The 19755-nt window shown below is 37.6% G+C and overlaps 2 protein-coding genes and 1 pseudogene across 2 annotated transcripts; 2 read left to right on the top strand and 1 right to left on the bottom strand.

Annotated features, from left to right (window-relative positions):
* Positions 1-3656: 3656 nt before the first annotated feature.
* LOC103986018 (F-box/kelch-repeat protein At1g80440) lies at positions 3657-5585 on the bottom strand. Its single transcript, XM_009403879.3, has one exon. The coding sequence runs from the start codon at positions 5016-5018 to the stop codon at positions 3921-3923; it is 1098 nt and encodes a 365-aa protein (XP_009402154.2). The 5' UTR covers positions 5019-5585; the 3' UTR covers positions 3657-3920.
* Positions 5586-9377: 3792 nt separating this feature from the next.
* On the top strand, positions 9378-12370 carry LOC103986017 (protein FAR1-RELATED SEQUENCE 5). The gene is made up of 2 exons (XM_009403878.3): positions 9378-9516; positions 9876-12370. The coding sequence occupies exon 2, from the start codon at positions 9880-9882 to the stop codon at positions 11890-11892; it is 2013 nt and encodes a 670-aa protein (XP_009402153.1). The 5' UTR covers positions 9378-9516; positions 9876-9879; the 3' UTR covers positions 11893-12370.
* A 147-nt stretch (positions 12371-12517) lies between these two features.
* LOC103986016 (caffeoylshikimate esterase-like) lies at positions 12518-16807 on the top strand (annotated as a pseudogene).
* Positions 16808-19755: the final 2948 nt, after the last annotated feature.

Below are 19755 nucleotides of genomic sequence, written 5' to 3'. Positions count from 1 at the left end.
CATTATGTAGTAGCAGTTGCCGTTGTGGCCTCCATTGCAGGGCAAGACTTGGTGCAACAGTTGGCGTGCATTCATGGCGAAGCAAAGATGGACAGTAGCTGCAGGGTCCTAAGTTAATGGCTTGTTTCCGGCTCTGCCATGCCTTGGCGATGAGGACATCGAAGGTGGAGTACATCTAACCCATCTGCTCGACGAATTGGTTCTTTAGATAGGCACTGTACTCCAAGGAGACATCCATGATGGGATACTGAAGGTGGACGCCGAACGGGGCCGGCGGTGGCCCCGACGTGAACGTTGGGCACAGTCTCGACGGTAGATAGTTGCCGGTCATAGCTACTTACGTATTACCTCATATAATTAATTATATTTAAATTTTTTTATATTTCTAAAAATTATATTAAGATTAATAAATCAGAATGAAAAAGAATCAATATAATTATAAAAAAAATATATATATAAGAATCAAAATACTAAAAATAATTAATTACATGAATTAATCTATAATTAACCAATGATCTCACTGACTTCTTTGTAAGAGCTGCTCTTATAATAGAACTAAACTTCTTTGATCATTGATAATGATCAAAATAACGAGCAATTAATAGCTAGTTTTCCTTATTTGATGCTCTCCTATGCATCACGTATGGAATGGGCACTGATAAGTTGAATGAGGTCCCCAATGACAAACCAAGAAAACGGAGATTAACCATAAACCATTAAAGGGCCGAAGTAGTTAGGCAAGTGTTGGTAGTCCAAGAAACAATTAAATCACTCATTAAATGCCTCTCATAAATGCTCCAAACCTTCTCTGATCAATCTGATAAACATAAGACAAATCATCCATGAAGAAAATAAAGATAACTATTCTGATTAGATTGATCCGAATTTTGATAAAGTTAATTGAAGATAAGATAAATTTTTATCTATCTTATGAATGATTATTATGCATAGCATGATATAGATTGTAAAATTCTAAAAAAAATTGTGTGTGATGATCACATCATTATGGTTTTCCAAAGTCATGTTAAATTTAAATCAAACATTCTGCAAACCAAAAACTGAAAGAAAAAACTTAGGGAGAAGAAGGATTGGAGAGAGAAGGATGGTGGCAAAACAAAAGTATCTATAGTTTCTAATCTCTTCTATCCTTTTTGTTTGTTTCTCTTTCTACAGCACCTCTCACTTGTTTCAATGTCCCAGCTTACACTGTAAGCAGCATGTTCGATTAGTTCTCGCTGCATTCATCCATGAATGAGTTCACTTAGGCATGACCCCAATATTAAACTTAGGTGGGCTGCAGAAAGAATTTTAGGTGGATGAGATTAGGACCTCACGTTCATAGTATTTATTATTAGCAAGGGATCAAAGTATAGTGGCATCCTCATACTTTGGTGCATGCAGCATTTTTTATCTGGAAAGTTATAAGCTTCCTATGTAACTAAAGATGTTAAGTCTTAACCCCATTTCTAGAGAAAAGGAGTCAAAATGCATCACTTATTGATGAGATAAGCAACTTCTTGCGGTGATTGAAGAAATACTAGTCCACCTGAATTGGGACTTGGTGACCACAAGAAAGCCATTAAGGAGCTATTGATTGGACATTTGGCAGCAGATAAGATGCAAGCTTCCACTGCCAGGAAGATGATGACTTGTTAGCTATGAGTTTTTTCTTTTTTATGTTATTGTGTGCTAAATCATCAACCTTCACAACATCTTGTTCCAAAGAAAGCTTAGGGGTTTGATCCAACCATGAAATCAAGCATTTAGGGTTCCATGTCATGCTTGGCCTAAATGAGATTAGAGATTGTTATTAGACTCCAACTCTCTGAAAAAGATGATGGTAATCATAAATTTTAGATAGCTTTCCTCTTCGAATTGAATTCAAGTAGTTGTTAATTGGATTCTAAATGAATTCAGATAACTAAGTAGGTACTCGGTTGGGATTAATGAGTTCGAACTACAAATAGGATCAAATTGGGGACACCCCATCAATTATTATTTTTAGATAAGATATCATGCATTAATCATTTTTTTATGTTAACATTATCTATAATATATCGAGTTATTGGGCCACAAACCCATATGGTTTGAGGTTCACATCGATCCATTAAAATGATATCGACTACTCATTCGTCGTATTCATATCTTTCTTCGCTTGTCAACTAATTTTTACAAACTTTTTATCAATCAAACTAATCAAAATACATCGTCAACACACCAATATTTAAAATGTTAAATATATCATATGAAATTTTGAACCTAAAAATACGTTAGATACACTACCATCAGGTCAATGTTTAAAGTATGCAACAAGAAGTTAATCACATGATAACCTTACTAATAGATAAAAAATAATTATTATTAAAAAAATATTTATATATATTCCATTATTGATTAATAAAGCAAGTAAATCATACACATTGTATTTTTTTTTCTCACTCAATTTAAGTTTAGTATAGATATCCCATATGTCACTATATTGATCTCCATCTTTGATTATTCTTTGGCTATTAATAAAGATTCTAAATGATGATTGGTATGCTTTTAAACTTCTTATAATTATAAGAATATCAAGAATATTTTAGACATATATAATTAAAAAACATCATCTTACCAAATCCCTCTAAAACTCTCATATACTTTGCGAGCGAGATACGATAGGATGGGAGATGAAGAAGCAATGCGGAAGGAGGAGGCCATGACTTCTTCCAAAGTGTGATATAGCTCGTTTTGCACCTATTATTCGCATACCTGTCTAATTTATTCACTTTGTTTTCTTCCTCGTGGAAGCAACTCTTGGCCGCCATTAATGGGGGATAGCGACAAGTGAAGTCGTAGGTTGGCAAGCTTATATATCGCATCGAATTTAGTCTATTCGTCCATTAGAGAAAACAAGAGTTGTTGAGCTATCTTCGCTATGTCACGATAAGGTATGGGTCACGATAATTTTTGTTGAAATATTTACATTAAAATCCCTATAATTTTTAAAATAAAATAAATAATATTATTTATCCTAATATCGTCAGTTATATTGATAAAAAAATATAACATATGACATGGATCGATCCAAAAGTGATATATAAAAAAATAATTTTAATATCCCTTATGTTTTTAATACGTGGAATGTTGAAATTATCCTTTTGCCGATAAAATTATTGGAAATGAAAGGGACATTCAAATTATCTTTGCCGATAATACGTGGTGTCATGTATTTTATCTTCAAAATTATAAGGATCCCAATATAAATTTTTTAAATAGATCATCATGCTAATAAAATTTAAGTAAAAAATATATATAATTAGTTGGATTTAAAAAAAGTAAATCAAATCGAATCGATCGATTTGATTTGATCTTCTTCTCTTTCTTTTTCTTCTTCTCGATTCAAAAAAAATTAAAAATAAATTGATTGAAATATGAGGATAAAATTATTTTTTTTTTTTAAGAGACCTTTGGATTAATCCTTAATAGATTGGCATCAACAACTCATAAAAGCGAACTAATGAGATTTTTTGTGAGTAAATTATCCAAAAGAAATATATTAATTAACTTAATACCATTAAATGTCTGAGTCAAAATATGAGGGAAGGAGTCACACTCATGACAACGAGTATGGTTAGTTTAAGTCATCCGGCGATTAAAAGATTGAAGTGACATGATGATGAGAAGGTTATCAGGGGATCATATATTATTGTAGGATAATACTTAGATATCCCAAGATGTCTCCCCCCCATTTAGGATGTGGATTGCATCGTTGTCCCCCATCCACATCTTTTCTTATAGCGCCGGAGACTTCCATGTCGAAGATAGACTCGCCACTGTGCACCAAAAAGCTGTACAGGTCCTCAGATAAGGGAGAACAAAACTGGTGGCAGGGAATGAATGGTAGCGGAGACGGTGGCACCGAAGACTTGTGCATGTAATTAGATCTCGAGGCAGCAACCGGCATGGATGTTGCCGGAATATTCTTCTGGCACCTCCACCTTCTTCCACATCGCCGTCCCCGCCTCCATGATGTAACCCGTCTGCGCCCCACCGTGGGTCTCCGACCCCATCACCATCAGGCCGCCGTCCCACGCCACCAGCTCAGGCGCCACCCTCGCGTCCCCTGGCACTTCCGCCACCGCCCTCCACCCTGCTGCGTCCAGGACCGACAGTTGCCCCCCCTGATCCCCCCGGCTCATGTACAGCCTTCCGTCCCCGCCCACGACGCACGTCTTCGGGCACGTCCCCTCGTCCAGCTTGTCCTCCTCCATCGCCCCCCACTGCCCCGCCGCCACGTCGAGCGCCTCCGCCGTCCTCGAGAACCGCCCCTGCGCCTCCGTCGAATACCCCCCGATGACGTAGAACCGCCCGTCGAGGCAGACCCCGCGGCACTCATCCCGCTCCATCGCCATGTCCGGCAGTGGCGCCCACGTGTCGCTGGCCACGTCGTACGCCATGGCTGACCGCAGCGCGTTCTTCTCCTCGTCGTGGCCTCCGGCCACGACCACGGCCACCCGGCCACCGACCGAGGCCGTGGCGCACGCGAAGAAAGACCGGCGGGGGCCCGGCACGGGGGCCCCTCGGCGCCACGACCCAGTGGCGAAGTCGTAGACGTGGACCCCGTCAGAGGCGGCCCATGTCTTCGGGTCCCATCCCCCGACCACCACCAGCTCCCGCTCGGCAGCCGCCATCCGGCAGAAGAACGGCAGCCCGTGGGGGAGGCCGGGGACCGGCGGCAAGACGCTCCAAGCGCCGGTGGCAGGTTCGAAGAGCGAGAGGCGGTAAGAAGGTGTGGAGCCTCCGACGCTCTTAACCGCAGACGACCCAGTGGCGGGGGCCGATTCCGCTTGGGCAAAGGCCACGACCGATCGGGTCAAGCCGGCGGCTTTCCTGATACGGTGGAAATAGGGCGAGTCAAGCTCTCGCTTCCACAGGCGGCAAACGGAACGGGCCGTAGGAAAGCCGCGGTAAGGGATGCGGACGAGGCACTCCCGCGCTATGTCATCCGGTAGTCCCGGTAGTAGCTGTCGCCTCATGATACTGTAAACCTAAGTAAGTGCAGTCTATTAAAGCGGAAAGAGCTAAAACCCCGAAGAAAGCTTCTGCTTCTCTTCTTCCATCTCTCTCGTGAAGTGAAGGGAAGGGTATTTATAGATGGGCATATGAAGCAGATAAGAAGGTTAAGAGTTACCGAAGGGTGGACAAAGAATAATTAGGATGAGGAGGAGAGGAATGAGATAAGGTAAGGAGGAAGAAGACCTGCCGTTGGCTGTAGGTTAGAGGGCAGACTTGGATTCTCGAGTGCGCTGCATCGTCGCTTTGGTGGATAAGAAGGAAGGAAGGGCGAGACGGGACGCACGTCAAAGGGACGACGCGGATGAGAAGGAATTCCGACAGGAGCGGGTCCCAAGACAGCTGTGTGGGATGCGCTCGTGCGCCACGTGGCTTGAGACGAGTGGCGTTCGGACGTGGTCGGCGGGCGGGGATCTTTTGGGCCTTGCTTTGTCGATTTTTTGGTGTTTGTGTGACGCTCCATTGGGGCCTTTATCCAATTTTTTATTACTTTTTTCCTTTATGTCAATCAAGTAAGAAAATAACTTCGTACAGTAAATGAATGATTATGATGGAAAGATGCCAATGAATGAATGACTATAAAAAAATATTTGGATGATTTGCATTTTTGACCTTTTTTGTTTTTCGAGTTCATCGTTTTTAATCCGAAAGTAGGGAGTGAATATCGTATAGTCAGCGAAGGAAAGTTTTATATTTGATATACATTTTACATATATATATATATATATGTATATATATTATAATTATGTGGATAACTTTATACTATATAAGGTTATGATTTTGATCAAGATAATTTTGATTGTAATAATCAAAATTAAAGAGATACTTTTTTTACGGATTAATTATATATTATCCTTTATAATTAGTTAATTTTAATATCTCTATACTTTAAAATTTTATATTGATATATGTATAATTAAGAAAGTGAAACGTATAAGTTCATTTATCCTAACGACATCAGTTTTACGAAACACAAAAACAAATGATAAAATTATAATTTTAATTTTTTAGTTAATTATGACGGACGACAGTAATGATGAATCATAACATTACTAGGGGCAGTAGATGGTTGTTATGGATGAAAAGAATGATAACAAGAGGTGAGGACCGTTTTACATCTACGTCGACATTGACACAGTTGTCAAGTAACCCTTTCGTTGCTCTAAATCTACGTTAACATCGACATAATTATCGAGCAGTGAAAGGACTGTCAATGCAAATGTCGAGTAGCGTCACTCGACATTTGCATCAATAGTCCTTTCGCTACTCGATAATTGTAATAATGTTGATGCAGATATAGATATAAATGTAGAACGACATTGCTTACAACGATGTTATCCGCTAGCATCGATATTATCTGTCACCACTAACATCGTCCACCACCACTAACTAAAATATTAAAATTATATTTTTTTGCTCTTTATTTTATATTTTCATTGGTAAAATAGATTATGTTATGGTAAATGAACCTAGATGCATCACTTTCGTAACTACATGGATGTTAATTTAACTTTTTAAAATATATGGAGCAAAATGTCAAATATAGTTGATTAGTAATATATAATTAGCCCTCTCTTTACTTTATGACTCAATATATAACTTTGATTATATATTTGGATGATTTGGATTTATACTTTTTTTTGTTTTTCGAGTTTAACGTTTTTAACCCAAAAGTAGGGAGGAGTGAATATCATATAGTTAGTGAAACCAAGTTTTATCTTTGATATATATATATATATATATATATATATATATATATATATATATATATATATATAAACCAAGCTTATGATTTTGATAAATTTGATTGTAATCATCAAAATTAAAGAGACAACTTTAATAATTCATGCCTCTTTACTCTACTCTGTGGATCAATTTATAACTATGATTATGATAACTTAACTTATATTATTATTTGATGACTCCATAATTTGACGTTAGAGGAAGAACATTTGGACAACTTTTTCACCAACACCAAGTAGACAACTCTATAACTTGATCCATGTAAATTAGATAACCATAATTGAAGAGGTCAATCAATTAATTATTCGACTTATATCAAACAATTAAAATTCTAACAATCGGAATCATTCATATTAAGATATTCTATTTTTCAATATACTATCCTATATATAATTAATATATCATATTTGAATCTATATAAGACGTTATTTGATACAATGAAATGAATTTTTTAATAAATTAAAAAATATAAGTGAAAAAAATCCATGATTTCATAATCAATCATCAAATTACGCTCTTAAAGGAAAATATTGATCGCTTAGATCAATCCATCGAGAAATAGTTGACCGCATTATAGTTTGGAAGCCCATCAAGAGTTCATCCGGATGATGATCAACATAGCACACCAAAAGTACTCAATGTGTTCGATGCTCGATCACGTAGCACTTTGAAATGCTCACGAAGTCATTCTACACGCTTCAAAAATGCTCATGACATCGATATGGATAATTAGCAACTTTGTATGCCAAAAGCACATTTTATATGCATTTAAATTTATTATAATTACAAATTGATAAGCCTCAAACCATTTTTTTATATCAAATTTGGTAATTTAAATCAAAATATTATACAAGTGTCAAAATATAGCTTTTATATTGACAAAAAAATTTAGATAAATTACATATTCATGTAAGATATATGGTTTAAGAGTAATACGATTAACTTTTGATCGTCAATTTCACATGATTATTATATCATCTTTCAAAAAAAAAAGTTTGAGAATCTAACTTAGAATTCATGAATTTGTGGAGGGAGAAATTTTCTTGAGTTAAACAAAAAGTTTGTACTCTGTTTTGATTTATTTTTGAAATATTATCGAACATATTCAAAATCTCATCCAATATATTTTTTATATTAAAAAATTAATACTTAGGAGATCAAATTATAAAAGATTGAGAATTTAAAATCTAGTCCGATAAACTTTTATACATAGAATATTAATTGATCGTGATGTATTTATTATATCCAATTATCAAATATTGAGAGTTAAAAATTTTATTCGATAAAATTTTTATATCTCAAATATTAATTTAATAATGATGTATCAAATTTACTTATCAGAAATTAATATTTCAAAACCTTGTGAGATAAATTTACGATTCAAAATCTCATCAAAAAATTTTCCTCTAAAAATAAAATATGAGTAGGAGATGCCCACATCCATTTTGGCTTAATATATTCACTTAGTCCTCATATATGATTTAATGAATTATTGGAAAAAAAATGTTCCAATTTATGCCATCTTTTGGAATTTGCAATACGTAATGATATAATGCAAATAACACGACGCCATGACATTATTGCGAAGTAATTATGTCCAAGGAAAATAAAGCCAATATTTTTTTGGCAACTCGAGGAAATTGAAGGTATAGATTGTTTCTTTTCATTGATTATGAATTTGATTTACTAAAAATTCATGGTTTGAATTAAGAAAATTACATCTCTACATTCTTTAATATGCACTCACCATCATTTTTATCTGTCCTTTGCGGAAAAAGGAAAGCCAATTTGTGTATTTAAGTCTATCTATTATTTTAATACAAATTAAAAATAATTAATTCGATAGATTTAAATGTATTCAGTATATACTCAAACCACATATCCATATGATCCAATGCAACGCAAAACTATGTTTTATGCTCATCAATCCTTGCTTCTCACCCTTAAAGATATAAATATATAGTAGTTTAATCCACTTTATTCATAAAAATATAATGATATTCTTGCCCCCTATTTAATACTCATTAAACATATTCTAACATAATTTTAATATTGATGATATACTATTATTACATGTGATACTAAAAATATATTTACTCCGATAACGATTCAATATGTGACAACAAAACTAACAAGGGTATGACACATAGTAGCCCAATCAATAATGGGGTGAAGTAGTCGTACTCAATCAATATCTAAGTCATGTGCACATTAATTTAAAATATGATAATTAAAATTAATTATTATTTACTAAAATTATTTTAATTTTTGTTAAATAGTGACTTGAGTATAATCAATCGAGACTCAAGTTTGTCTAACCCTTAAAGCGAATGTATTGAGTTCTGAGTTGAGTCTAAGTTGATTTAAATATATTAGCATTATATATATATTATATTTTCTAAAACCCATCATAAGTTAACTTGCAAAAAATAAAATAGAGAGGTGGCTATCATTTTAATTGGCAAACAATTAAGTTCATTCAGTTTATATGTCTTATTTTTGTTATAAATGAAATTTATTTTATTTATCTTTAGATCTTATTAATGTTGGTACTTCTTGGAAGCGTGGTTGTGTATCGCGTGACCGTACGGTGAACCTAACCCAATCTAGTTCACGCAACGCGGCCCCTCAGCACCACCAGGTGTGCTCCAAGTCTCTTCCCGCCGCCGCCCGGCAATTTCTTCTTCCCCGCTTTGCAACCCTAACTCAAGCGATCAGGTATACATCTACCATTGGAGTGTAATTTATTTACGGGCTTTTGGATCCTCCCGCCTGTTCCTCTTTCTCCCTCCCCTTCTCCGCATTCGGAACCCTAACCCCCAAATCTTCGTGGTAACGTGGAAATCCCTCGATTGAAAACATCCATGTCGGCTTCAGCTATTCGTAGTTGCGATTTTGATCGAATTTCTTTACAAAGACCCGATCTTGATGAGATTGGGTTGTAAACACCTCCTGTGTCGGTATGTCTTTTGTGTGCGTGCGTGCGTGCGAACATATTCGTTTTTGTTGATTCGTATAATTAGTTGCATAATTTTGCAAAAACACATTCTTATGTGACATCTGGAACGAGGTTTCAGATCGATGGAGCACTCTTCGAGTGAAGATGACGAGTTGGTCGAGGATTATCTGGATTTTGAAGATGATATCAAGGCATCAGATGTTAATCATCAACATGAAGAAGCTGCAACATCCGTTGCCAGCAGTAACATGGCGTTAGTCGAGCAGGCCATTGAAAATGAGCTTCTTGCTGCTGATGATGGTGATGCGAAGAATCAGGTGCCATGTCTTGGAATGGAATTCGAGTCTGATACAGTGGCAAGGGCATTCTACAATGCCTATGCATTGCGACTTGGCTTTGGCATTCGAGTGGCACGGTCACGCAGTGAGAGGCGGAAGGGGGTTGAAGTGATGGTCATGAAGAGGTTTGTCTGCTTAAAAGAGGGCCACCACAAAAAGAAGGTTACTGAAAATGGCACCAAGAAGAAGCGCAAGCGTCTTTCCATCAGGGATGGTTGCCCTGCCATGATGGAGGTTGTTCGGAGGGGGCCTGAGAAATGGGTTGTCACTAAGTTGGTCTTGGAGCACACACATATGGTGGTCAGCCCAGAGAGGGTGCGTGAGATCCAGCTCAGTCGCCTCTCTGGAAAAGATAGGGAGCACCAGGACTTCCTGAAAGAGATGCGGCGAAGGCTATTTGGAGAAGGAGATGCTCAAGTCCTTCTTGAGTATTTCAAGAGGATGCAGGCAGAGAATGCTGGCTTCTTTTATGCAATGCAGGTTGATAACAGGAATTGTTTGACAAATGTGTTATGGGCAGATGCTAAAGCCAGATTGTCTTATAATTATTTTGGAGATGCAGTTACTTTTGACACGACATATAGGCAGAATAAAAACATGATACCATTTGCTGCATTTACCGGTCTAAATCATCATGGACAGACAGTTGTTTTTGGATGTGCCTTGATGATAGATAAGACAGAATCCTCATTTGCTTGGTTGTTTGAGACATGGCTGACAGCAATGTTTGGACGCCACCCACTGTCTATTACTACTGATCAAGGCAAGGCTCTGGCATCAGCAGTTGCAAAGGTCTTTCCTGACACATGTCACCGTTTATGTAGATGGCGTGTCCTATCTAGATGCAAGAAGAAGTTGTCTGATGTGTACCGTAGGCACCCCACCCTTCATGATGAATTAAAGACATGCATCAATGATTCTACCACGGTTGAAACCTTTGAAGTTTATTGGAGGAAAATTCTTGATAAATATAATCTTAGGGAGAACTCATGGTTGCAAATTCTATATAATATCCGCCACAGATGGGTACCAGCATACCTAAGAGACTCCTTTTTTGCAGAATTGTCTACGACTTCGAGAGTAGAAAGTATGAACAGGTTTTACAGAAGAAACTTCGTTAGAGAGAGCTCCTTGCAAATGTTTATTGCAAAATTTGATCAAGAAATGGACAACGGTTATGAAAAAGAAGCCCAAGAAGACTGTGCTAGTCTCAGTACCCAACCAATTCTGAAAACTGACTCACCTATGGAGAAACAAGCTGCCAGTATTTACACGAGGACGGTATTTGAGAAGTTCCAAGCAGAACTCGTCGAAGCACTGAACCACTATGCGGTGAAAATTCAAGATGGATCTATGATCAAGTACTCTGTTGGACGGGATGGGGATGCTCATAATCAATATATTGTTTTCTTCGATGAGCCCGAGAAGAAAGCATATTGTAGTTGCTGCAAGTATGAGGTTTCAGGAATACTTTGCAGACATGTGCTTGGTCTCTTCTTGGCATGTGGAACCATTCTTCTTCCAGAACATTGCATTTTAAAAAGATGGACTAAGAAGGCAAAGAGTGACTCGGTAGGACATGAAATTGAGCTTGAAGTTCAAAATTATTCACAGGATTCACCAATCTTGTGGTACAATGATCTCTTGCATTATACCATGAAGTTTGCAGAGAGAGGAGCAACATCTTCAGAGGCATACAAGATTGCAAAGGATATGCTGCAAAAAGTCTTTGCTCAAATCATTAGTTATGAGGAAAATGTGGCTGAAGGGATGCCTCATCACGTGGGAAAGGTCTGATATAATTGCTAATATGGGAGGAGTTGATGCCATTACTACAATGGTGCATTCAAAAGCAGATGGATTTGGCCTTTTCTGTGGCATTTTTTAAGAGGTTATTGTAGTCATTTCTTAGTTGGTTGAGAAGTGCTTTCTCTTTTTCCAAGCAGGTTACTTGAATTCAAAGGCGATGAAAGTGTCCTCCGCATAGTGACATATGACAAGTATAGGTCTACACTTTTTTGTCTTAACTTGCTGTTTATGATTTATCAATGGCCATGTTGATGTAATACTTTTATTATGAAAGTTGCAGCTCCCCCCCCTCATGGCCAAGGTTTCATGGCTAGCATCTTTATGTAAATTTGAGTAGTGATGGTTAGCTTGTTCTTTCTTTTAGTTATTTAAGGTTCCAATATTTTCTTTTTATACTCGTGTGGTCGAAAGCACATTTAACTTGTTGATTATGGTATTCAATGTGTTCTTCTGCGCTTTCTTTTTATTTGATTCAGATTGGTGGACTCATAGTAAAGTGTCCATGAACGGCCAGTGACCAGTTATAAATTGTGGATGTAGATTCCCAAAATAGGGTGAAACATGTCCATGCATAGCATATGATTACTGGGATTGCCTCTTTTTAACGATAAATGCCTCTTTTATATTAAGATATTAACAGGTGTTTTTAGTCATGATGCATATGTTTTTAGTCATGACACATGATAGCTATTTGACATGTACATGTATGACAGTTTTTAACGGTGGCTGATAACAAATATCTTGCAGCAGTAGTCCCTTCAATTCTGTCATTCTAGTCATCTGCTCCTCGGTAGTACCTTAGTGCACCATGCTTGCCCCGTTGTATTGCCAAAGTAGTTGTGATCTGACTGCTGCCTGGGATTGGAGCAAAATCATATTAATTCATTTATGTGGTAGCAGTTCTTTTGCTGAGGTAAAGATAAATACCATGCCTTTAGCTGCATTTATTCATCAGTTGAAGCAATAAAATGTCCTCATTTATCTTTGATCCATCCTTGAGTCTCAGGATGGGAAAGATAGCAGTAACTGTGGGATCAGCAACTCCCAACATGAGGAGCAGATCTTGGATGCTAGTTGCTCTCCAACAAAATAATTAGACTTGGATGATGCGTGTGTAAACCCAAGTGCAGCTATAATCTTGCTCGCTGGTATTGAAACCTGTTATTTGTTCATGAATGCATTCATTAATATTCTGTCCTTTAATCTACTTTAACTTGAGATTTGCTTTGGTAAGGAGGGATTAACATGCTCATACCGAATGGTTGAGTTGTTCTATAATTGTGGCAGATTCAATTTTTTGTTTATCAGAAATGCCAATTGGATGGGCATACATAGAACAGAAACTAAGCATACCCATATGCTATCGTTTAAAGTTTCTTTGTTTTCCTTTCTGAATAATGCTGAAACTGAAATTTTGATTTATTATTGTGTCACAGCTGCATAATTTGTGAATTTTAATTTATTCCTCTTTGCAGGTTGGCTGTGGACCTTTCTTAATCCATTTATTTTATTGGTAGATATTTTTGTTCCAATAAATCAACCAGCTTGAAATAGCATAAACTACTATGTGAGAAAAGCGGGAATGTGATCTCATTCCTCAGAATAACTCGATTGCTTTAGCAAGGCTTTCTCACTGACTAGTTTTTCAGGTAGTGCAGAAAAACAATCTTCTTTGCACAAGATGATAACCAAATGAATAGGTTAAGCAAGCTCAAGTTAAGGTTCTCACCATCTCGTGTTGTTTTTCTTATTTCCATGTGACATATTTTTCACTTCAGTTAATTGTGGGCTTTTGTGATTTCTCAACCTCTATGTTGGATTTCCTACTTATTGTCTTGACCCGTTTACCTGTGAAGCTTGCAACTATTGCATGCACGAACCAGTGTGGTATTGGCACTGTACTTTAAACCATGCAAATGGAATTCTGGCATAACATGTAGCCCATGCCAACCCACACTGGTGTGGGATGTTCTGTGCCAGCATGCACAGTTGTGCTTTGATGTGAAAAATACTAGATTGCAAGAATGCTTTTTTTTTTAAAATTAAGTGGGGATCTGGAATGCCAAACATTGAAGGTGTTACTTTTGATGCCAAAATAATACATTTTGATGTGTTGATTCAATACCCCCCGGTCATCATGTAAACCTTCGTGTTTTTGCGGTGCCAAGAAATTTGATCAGTTTATTATGTTTCTTATTATTGACATCTAATAACCTGATTTGAGGTTCCACAAGTGCCCAATCTTACATCCATTTGCTCATGGTACTGTAGGTCACTGGACCTTATTTTTGAAGCTGCAGAGTATTCCACAGCTATTTTCGTGCCGTCTGTTTGTGTGTATCACCTGAGCTTCTCATGGGGCAGGTAGACAAACCGGAGATTGTCAAAGTTTTAATGTAAGTTGTTATGCCAGATAACATTTGAATCAAATATACTTGAAATTCTAGTACTTCTTTGGGTTGCTAGATGCTTAACTAATCAATTTGAACTGAATTATCAATATGCATGTTCTTTGTCTCACACAGCTGAAAGCTGTTTGTTACTTTATGTTGGTTCATGAAACTCTACTGATGATAATGGTCAACAACATTTTGAAACAAAGGCGAAAAATCAAATATACTTGAAATTCTAGTACTTCTTTGGGTTGCTAGATGCTTAACTAATCAATTTGAACTGAGTAATCAATATGCCTGTTCTTTGTCTCACACAACTGAAAGCTATTTGTTACTTGATGTTGGTTCATGAAACTTTACTGATGACAATGGTCAACAACATTTTGAAACAAAGGCCAAGAATCTGATTGAATTAACTTATGCAGTGGAATTTGCAATTTTCTGGCAAAGATTAACTTCTTTTGTGCACTAAATTTTCTGAGGACTAAATCATGTTTTTCCGCAGAGAATTGTCGGCTTTTTTAACAATAACCTTTTATCTGAAGCTATATAATTTGTGCTGATCTGCAGTACCAACTAAATCATGTTTTTACCAGTATAATCTGACCACAGTACAGTTTCAGTGAACTAATGTTGCTTATTCTTTCTCTAATCAGGGTTACCATACCGTAGCTTGATGAAGGGGTTAATGTGACGTCTCTGCCTCAGGATTATTATGGTATTCATGGATATCATTGGAAATAAGCAGCTACACTTCCAAGGAAAAGATAACAGTTCTTGGAAATGATATTGTGGCACTTATCATTAGTCATATCAATTATCGTGGGCAACAAACATTTCATGAGACGCCTGATGTGGTATCACTTGAGGTCAGAACAGAGAAGCTGTCTACCCTTCTCCGCCTCCTCATCGGGTGATATCTCTTCTTCTCTTTATCCATTTTATCTGTTGTTCTATTATGTACCTGTTCGTGCAAATACCCAATTCTCCCTACAACAGCTGTGAACACTCGGCTAGAGCTGGGGGTAGTTTGGTCATTTAAGCAATGGAGTTTCTCCCCGTGGGGTCCACAGGGGACGACAAACACGATTTTCTTAAGACGACCATTCAGGGAGGGCCACGTTGTCGAAGGACGGATTTGGTATCGTGGCTGAGGCCAGATTCGCCGTTGCGTGTTGTCCTGTGAACTCGCGATTTGTTGGATTTTTAGGTGTAGTCATAGAGAAAGCATTTGTAGTCACAGAGCTCACATCTCTTTTGTCCTATAAGAATCGAGAAACAAGCCATTGGCGTCCAGCCCGAAAAGTGCTGCAGACCGAGTTGCCTGGCCCTCTTGTCTCCTTGGTGACTCTTCGCCGCCTGAGACGCCCGCCGATGGTATCCGACACGCCGGCCCTGCCCCCGCCGACGACGTACTTTTGGGGTGACGTCCCCGGGGTGGATGAGTACTACGCGTCGCAGGGCGTCCGCAACCGGCAGTCCTATTTCCAGAGCCCCCACGGCCGCCTCTTCACCCAGTCCTTCCACGCCGTCGACCCCGCCACCGGCGCCGACCTTCCGGCTGGCTCTTCCAGAAGATCGCCATCGCCTACGCCACCTGGGTTTATGCCGTCCATTGCGCCGACCTCCTCGGCCACGGCCGCTCCCAAGGCATCCGCTGCTACCTCGGCGACATGGAGTCCGTAGCCGCCGCCTCCCTGTCCTTCTTCCTCTCCGTGCGCCGGGAGTCGCCCGGCATGCCGGCCTTCCTCTTCGGCGAGTCCATGGGCGGCGCCGCCACCCTACTCATGTACCTCCGCTCCGAGCCGGGCACCTGGACGGGGCTCATCTTCTCCGCCCCTCTCTTCGTTATCCCGGACGACATGAAGCCTTCCCGCCTCCGGCTCTTCCTCTACGGCCTCCTCTTCGGGCTGGCCGACACCTGGGCGGCGATGCCCGACAACAAGATGGTGGGAAAGGCCATTAAGGATCCGGACCGCCTCCGGGTCATCGCATCCAACCCGCGGCGGTACACGGGGCAACCCCGGGTGGGCACCATGACGGAGCTCGCCCGCCTCTGCGACTTCTTCCAGACCAAGTTCGGCGAGGTGACCGCGCCCTTCCTGACGGTGCACGGCACCGACGACGGGGTCACGTCGCCGGAGGGATCGAAGACGTTCTACCAACGGTCGGCGAGCGCCGACAAGACGCTGATCCTGTACGAGGGGATGTACCACTCCCTGATCCAGGGCGAGCCGGAGGAGAACAGCAGCAGGGTCCTGGCGGACATGAGGGCGTGGATCGACGAGCGCGTCGAGAGGTATGGCGGAGGCGAGGCGTTCAACGGGCATTCCCACGGCAAGGTGGAGGAGGCTGTGAACTGAACCGGAGTAATCACGGTCGTCGCCGCCGCAGTCCGTCAAAGGCTCGGTATAGATTCGGTCTGTCCTTTTTCTTTCTGTCAACGTGTTTGGCGTGGAAAGATATTTTATTGGATTCGATATTGAATTGTTGGATTGCTTATTGGTCAACGCTTATAGGAATGTAAGTTCATCTCGAGTTGGCTACCAATCCCCTATTGCTTGTCAGTGCTATGTTTCTCACCTAATTAATAAGAACAATGAACTCAAAAGAATAGAAGAATAGAATATTCAGCACATATATTCGATTAATATAAAAAATAAATAAGATTAAAATTGACTAATAAAGATCCGATGAGTATCTTATTATTAATCTTAGAAAAAAATTAACTTAGTGTATTTGTCACGATAAATATTGAACTTTAATTGATCTTATTATTTATTTTTTTTTAAAAAAAATTATATGAGATTATATGTCAAATTATGATTAAAGATGAATATTTTGACAAGAATAAAAAATTTAAAGTTTTTCTCTCTTAGTTGGAAATAATTAATAAAATTTTTGGGTTTAGAAAGTAGCAACCAAATGGGTGAAACAATCAATTTAATGTGGTAGGACAATTTTATTGGAGATTAATTGTATAGATTATATGATAACAGCATGATTTTATATGAACCGATAGAGATTAAAATATATCATTTGCTCGAAGAGAGATGATTTATGAAATAACAAGTTATTTAGAAAGTAAATGACCAAAATTGTTAATAGTAATTTAGCATTATGGTAGGATAAATAATGTGCCGAATTAACTTTCATGAACATACGATGGAGTTTTGAGATTGTGATATTTTCCTAACAAAAGTTTCATAATGGTTTCAATTTTAAAAATATAACAAAAACTAAATATATTTAATAAAATGATCGATGAAAATCATATGATAATGAAAATTGTGAAATCTAGTGTGATGTGTTTCTTCGAGAAGTGGAGGTTTTGATCTCCTTTGATTTGATTGGAGAGACGATATGTGTATGTGGTTTTTTATTAATACAAGTTTTTTTCTTGAAAAAGTAAAACAAAAAACCAAATATATTTTGTGAAATGATCTATAAAAATCATCTATTGAATGAACTCTAGTGTGATGCATTTTTCCGAGAATCAAAGGTTTTGATCTCTCGTAACATCAAGGGATAAGTACATGTGGTTTTTTTTTTTTTGACTAATTATATATTATCCTTTGTAGTTCGATGTTTTTCGTATTTTGATTCATTGGGTTAAAAAATTTATATTAAAATCTCTATAGTCATAAAAGTAAAATATTTAATCTTATCTATCGTAACGTTATCGATTTTACCGATGGAAGATATAACACGTGACAACATGTGTATGAATGACACGAAAACGATGAACAAAAATATAATTTCAATGATAGTCGACTAATTGTATATTATTCCATATAGTTAGACATTTTGATCTTTAGACTTCAAAAATTTATATTGAAATATTTATGGTTATAAAAGTGAAATATTAACTCTATTTATCTTAACGTTGTCAACTTTAAAGTCGATGGAAGATATAGTACGTGTTAGCATATGCATGAACGGTACTGTATCACTCTGCCTCACTTGCCTTGTCTTTCTCCTCTCTCATCATCTTCGATGACCTAGATGTCTCATCTACCTACTTTTTCTCTATTAGTGTTGACATAGATGCATAGGAATATTGAATGAGAATAAGGAGACAGAGTTGTGCGATGCCGACGCAGATGCCTCATCACTCCGTCTCCTCTTTCTTATCGTCGTCAATGTTTACATTGATATCGACAAGATTGACCTCCACCACCATAATCACCCATGATATCATCGTTCGTCATCACCAGTAAAATTACCTTTTTGGTCATCATTTTTATGTCATTTATGCACACGTTATCACATGTTGTATCTTTCATCAATAAGATCGACGATATTAAATTAAATGAGATTAAATATTTTATTTTTATAACTATATAAATTTTAATACAAATTTTTTAAGTCAGATTGAGATATTAAAGATATCTAACTACAAGTGCTACTATGTAATTAACTTGAATTTTTCTTGATATAAATTATTTTTTTTAGGAAAATTTGAGATTATCAACGTCATTTGCACATAATCTTTCGGATGCGTGAAGGCAAGAAATCTTAATTGCACGCACGAAAGCCCATCCAAATCGATCGGTGATTTATTGAATTGGGTATACGCACAAAACAATGCTAAAACAATAAATACTTTTGACCAAACAAGTAACATAAGATTCTTGCAAGCATCGAGAGGAGATAATTAAATAATATATTATATTAGGAAAATCGATATAGTGACAAAGTTTATTTTGATAAAAATAATATTTTTTATATGTTAAGTTAAAAATTGGTTATGAGTTGGACTTATTCGGAGCTAACTAAGATTATTTTTCACATTCCACTCAGTCTAATCTTAGTTAACAATATATTCATTCAACTTTGGAGTTTTTTATCCTATAAAACTGTATCGGAGGTATTTTCAATAATGTTCTTTCAATGCTTAAGTTAATTTTGGATTAAAAATATTCAATTAATACTTTCAACGACATTGAAAGAAGTTTTCAAAAATGTAAATAAGAAACCCTTCGATCGTGAACTCTTATGACCATTACTTCTATGATCAATATTAATTACAAAGAATAATTACAAGTTTCTTTTGGGCTCAATCGTGATTATGTCACACCAAATCTGAGATACAATAACATTTCAATTGGCTTGACCGAACTCGCTAGTTGCAATGGTCCAACTATAAATCATGTGTAAATCATGTATAAATTATATATCAATCATGTGACGTTAAGATATCGATCATGTATAAAGGTGACTTCGAATCCGAGATTAGCAGAATATAGGAATCAAAATAGTGCTTTTGATATTAAAAGTAGACAATAAAACAGGGCGTATATTAGGAAAGTTAACGCACTATCAAAAGCTTATATTGGAAACAAAATCTTTCGAGGAATCAATATAAAATAATTTGTCTTAATTAATGACACGCCAAACATGTAGTCGCTTTCCCTATAAAAAGACCAACAAAAATCATCATCAAAAGCACTCACAG

Source organism: Musa acuminata, chromosome BXJ2-5 (assembly GCF_036884655.1).
Source record: "Musa acuminata AAA Group cultivar baxijiao chromosome BXJ2-5, Cavendish_Baxijiao_AAA, whole genome shotgun sequence".
Lineage (NCBI taxonomy): Eukaryota > Viridiplantae > Streptophyta > Magnoliopsida > Zingiberales > Musaceae > Musa > Musa acuminata.
Note: the sequence above shows the minus strand (reverse complement) of the source record. Positions and strands in the feature narration are given on the sequence as shown.

Excerpts from the sequence above, each read along its gene's own strand:
- LOC103986018 (XM_009403879.3), bottom strand. The coding sequence starts at position 5,018 with ATGAGGCGACAGCTACTACCGGGACTACCGGATGACATAGCGCGGGAG.
- LOC103986017 (XM_009403878.3), top strand. The coding sequence starts at position 9,880 with ATGGAGCACTCTTCGAGTGAAGATGACGAGTTGGTCGAGGATTATCTG.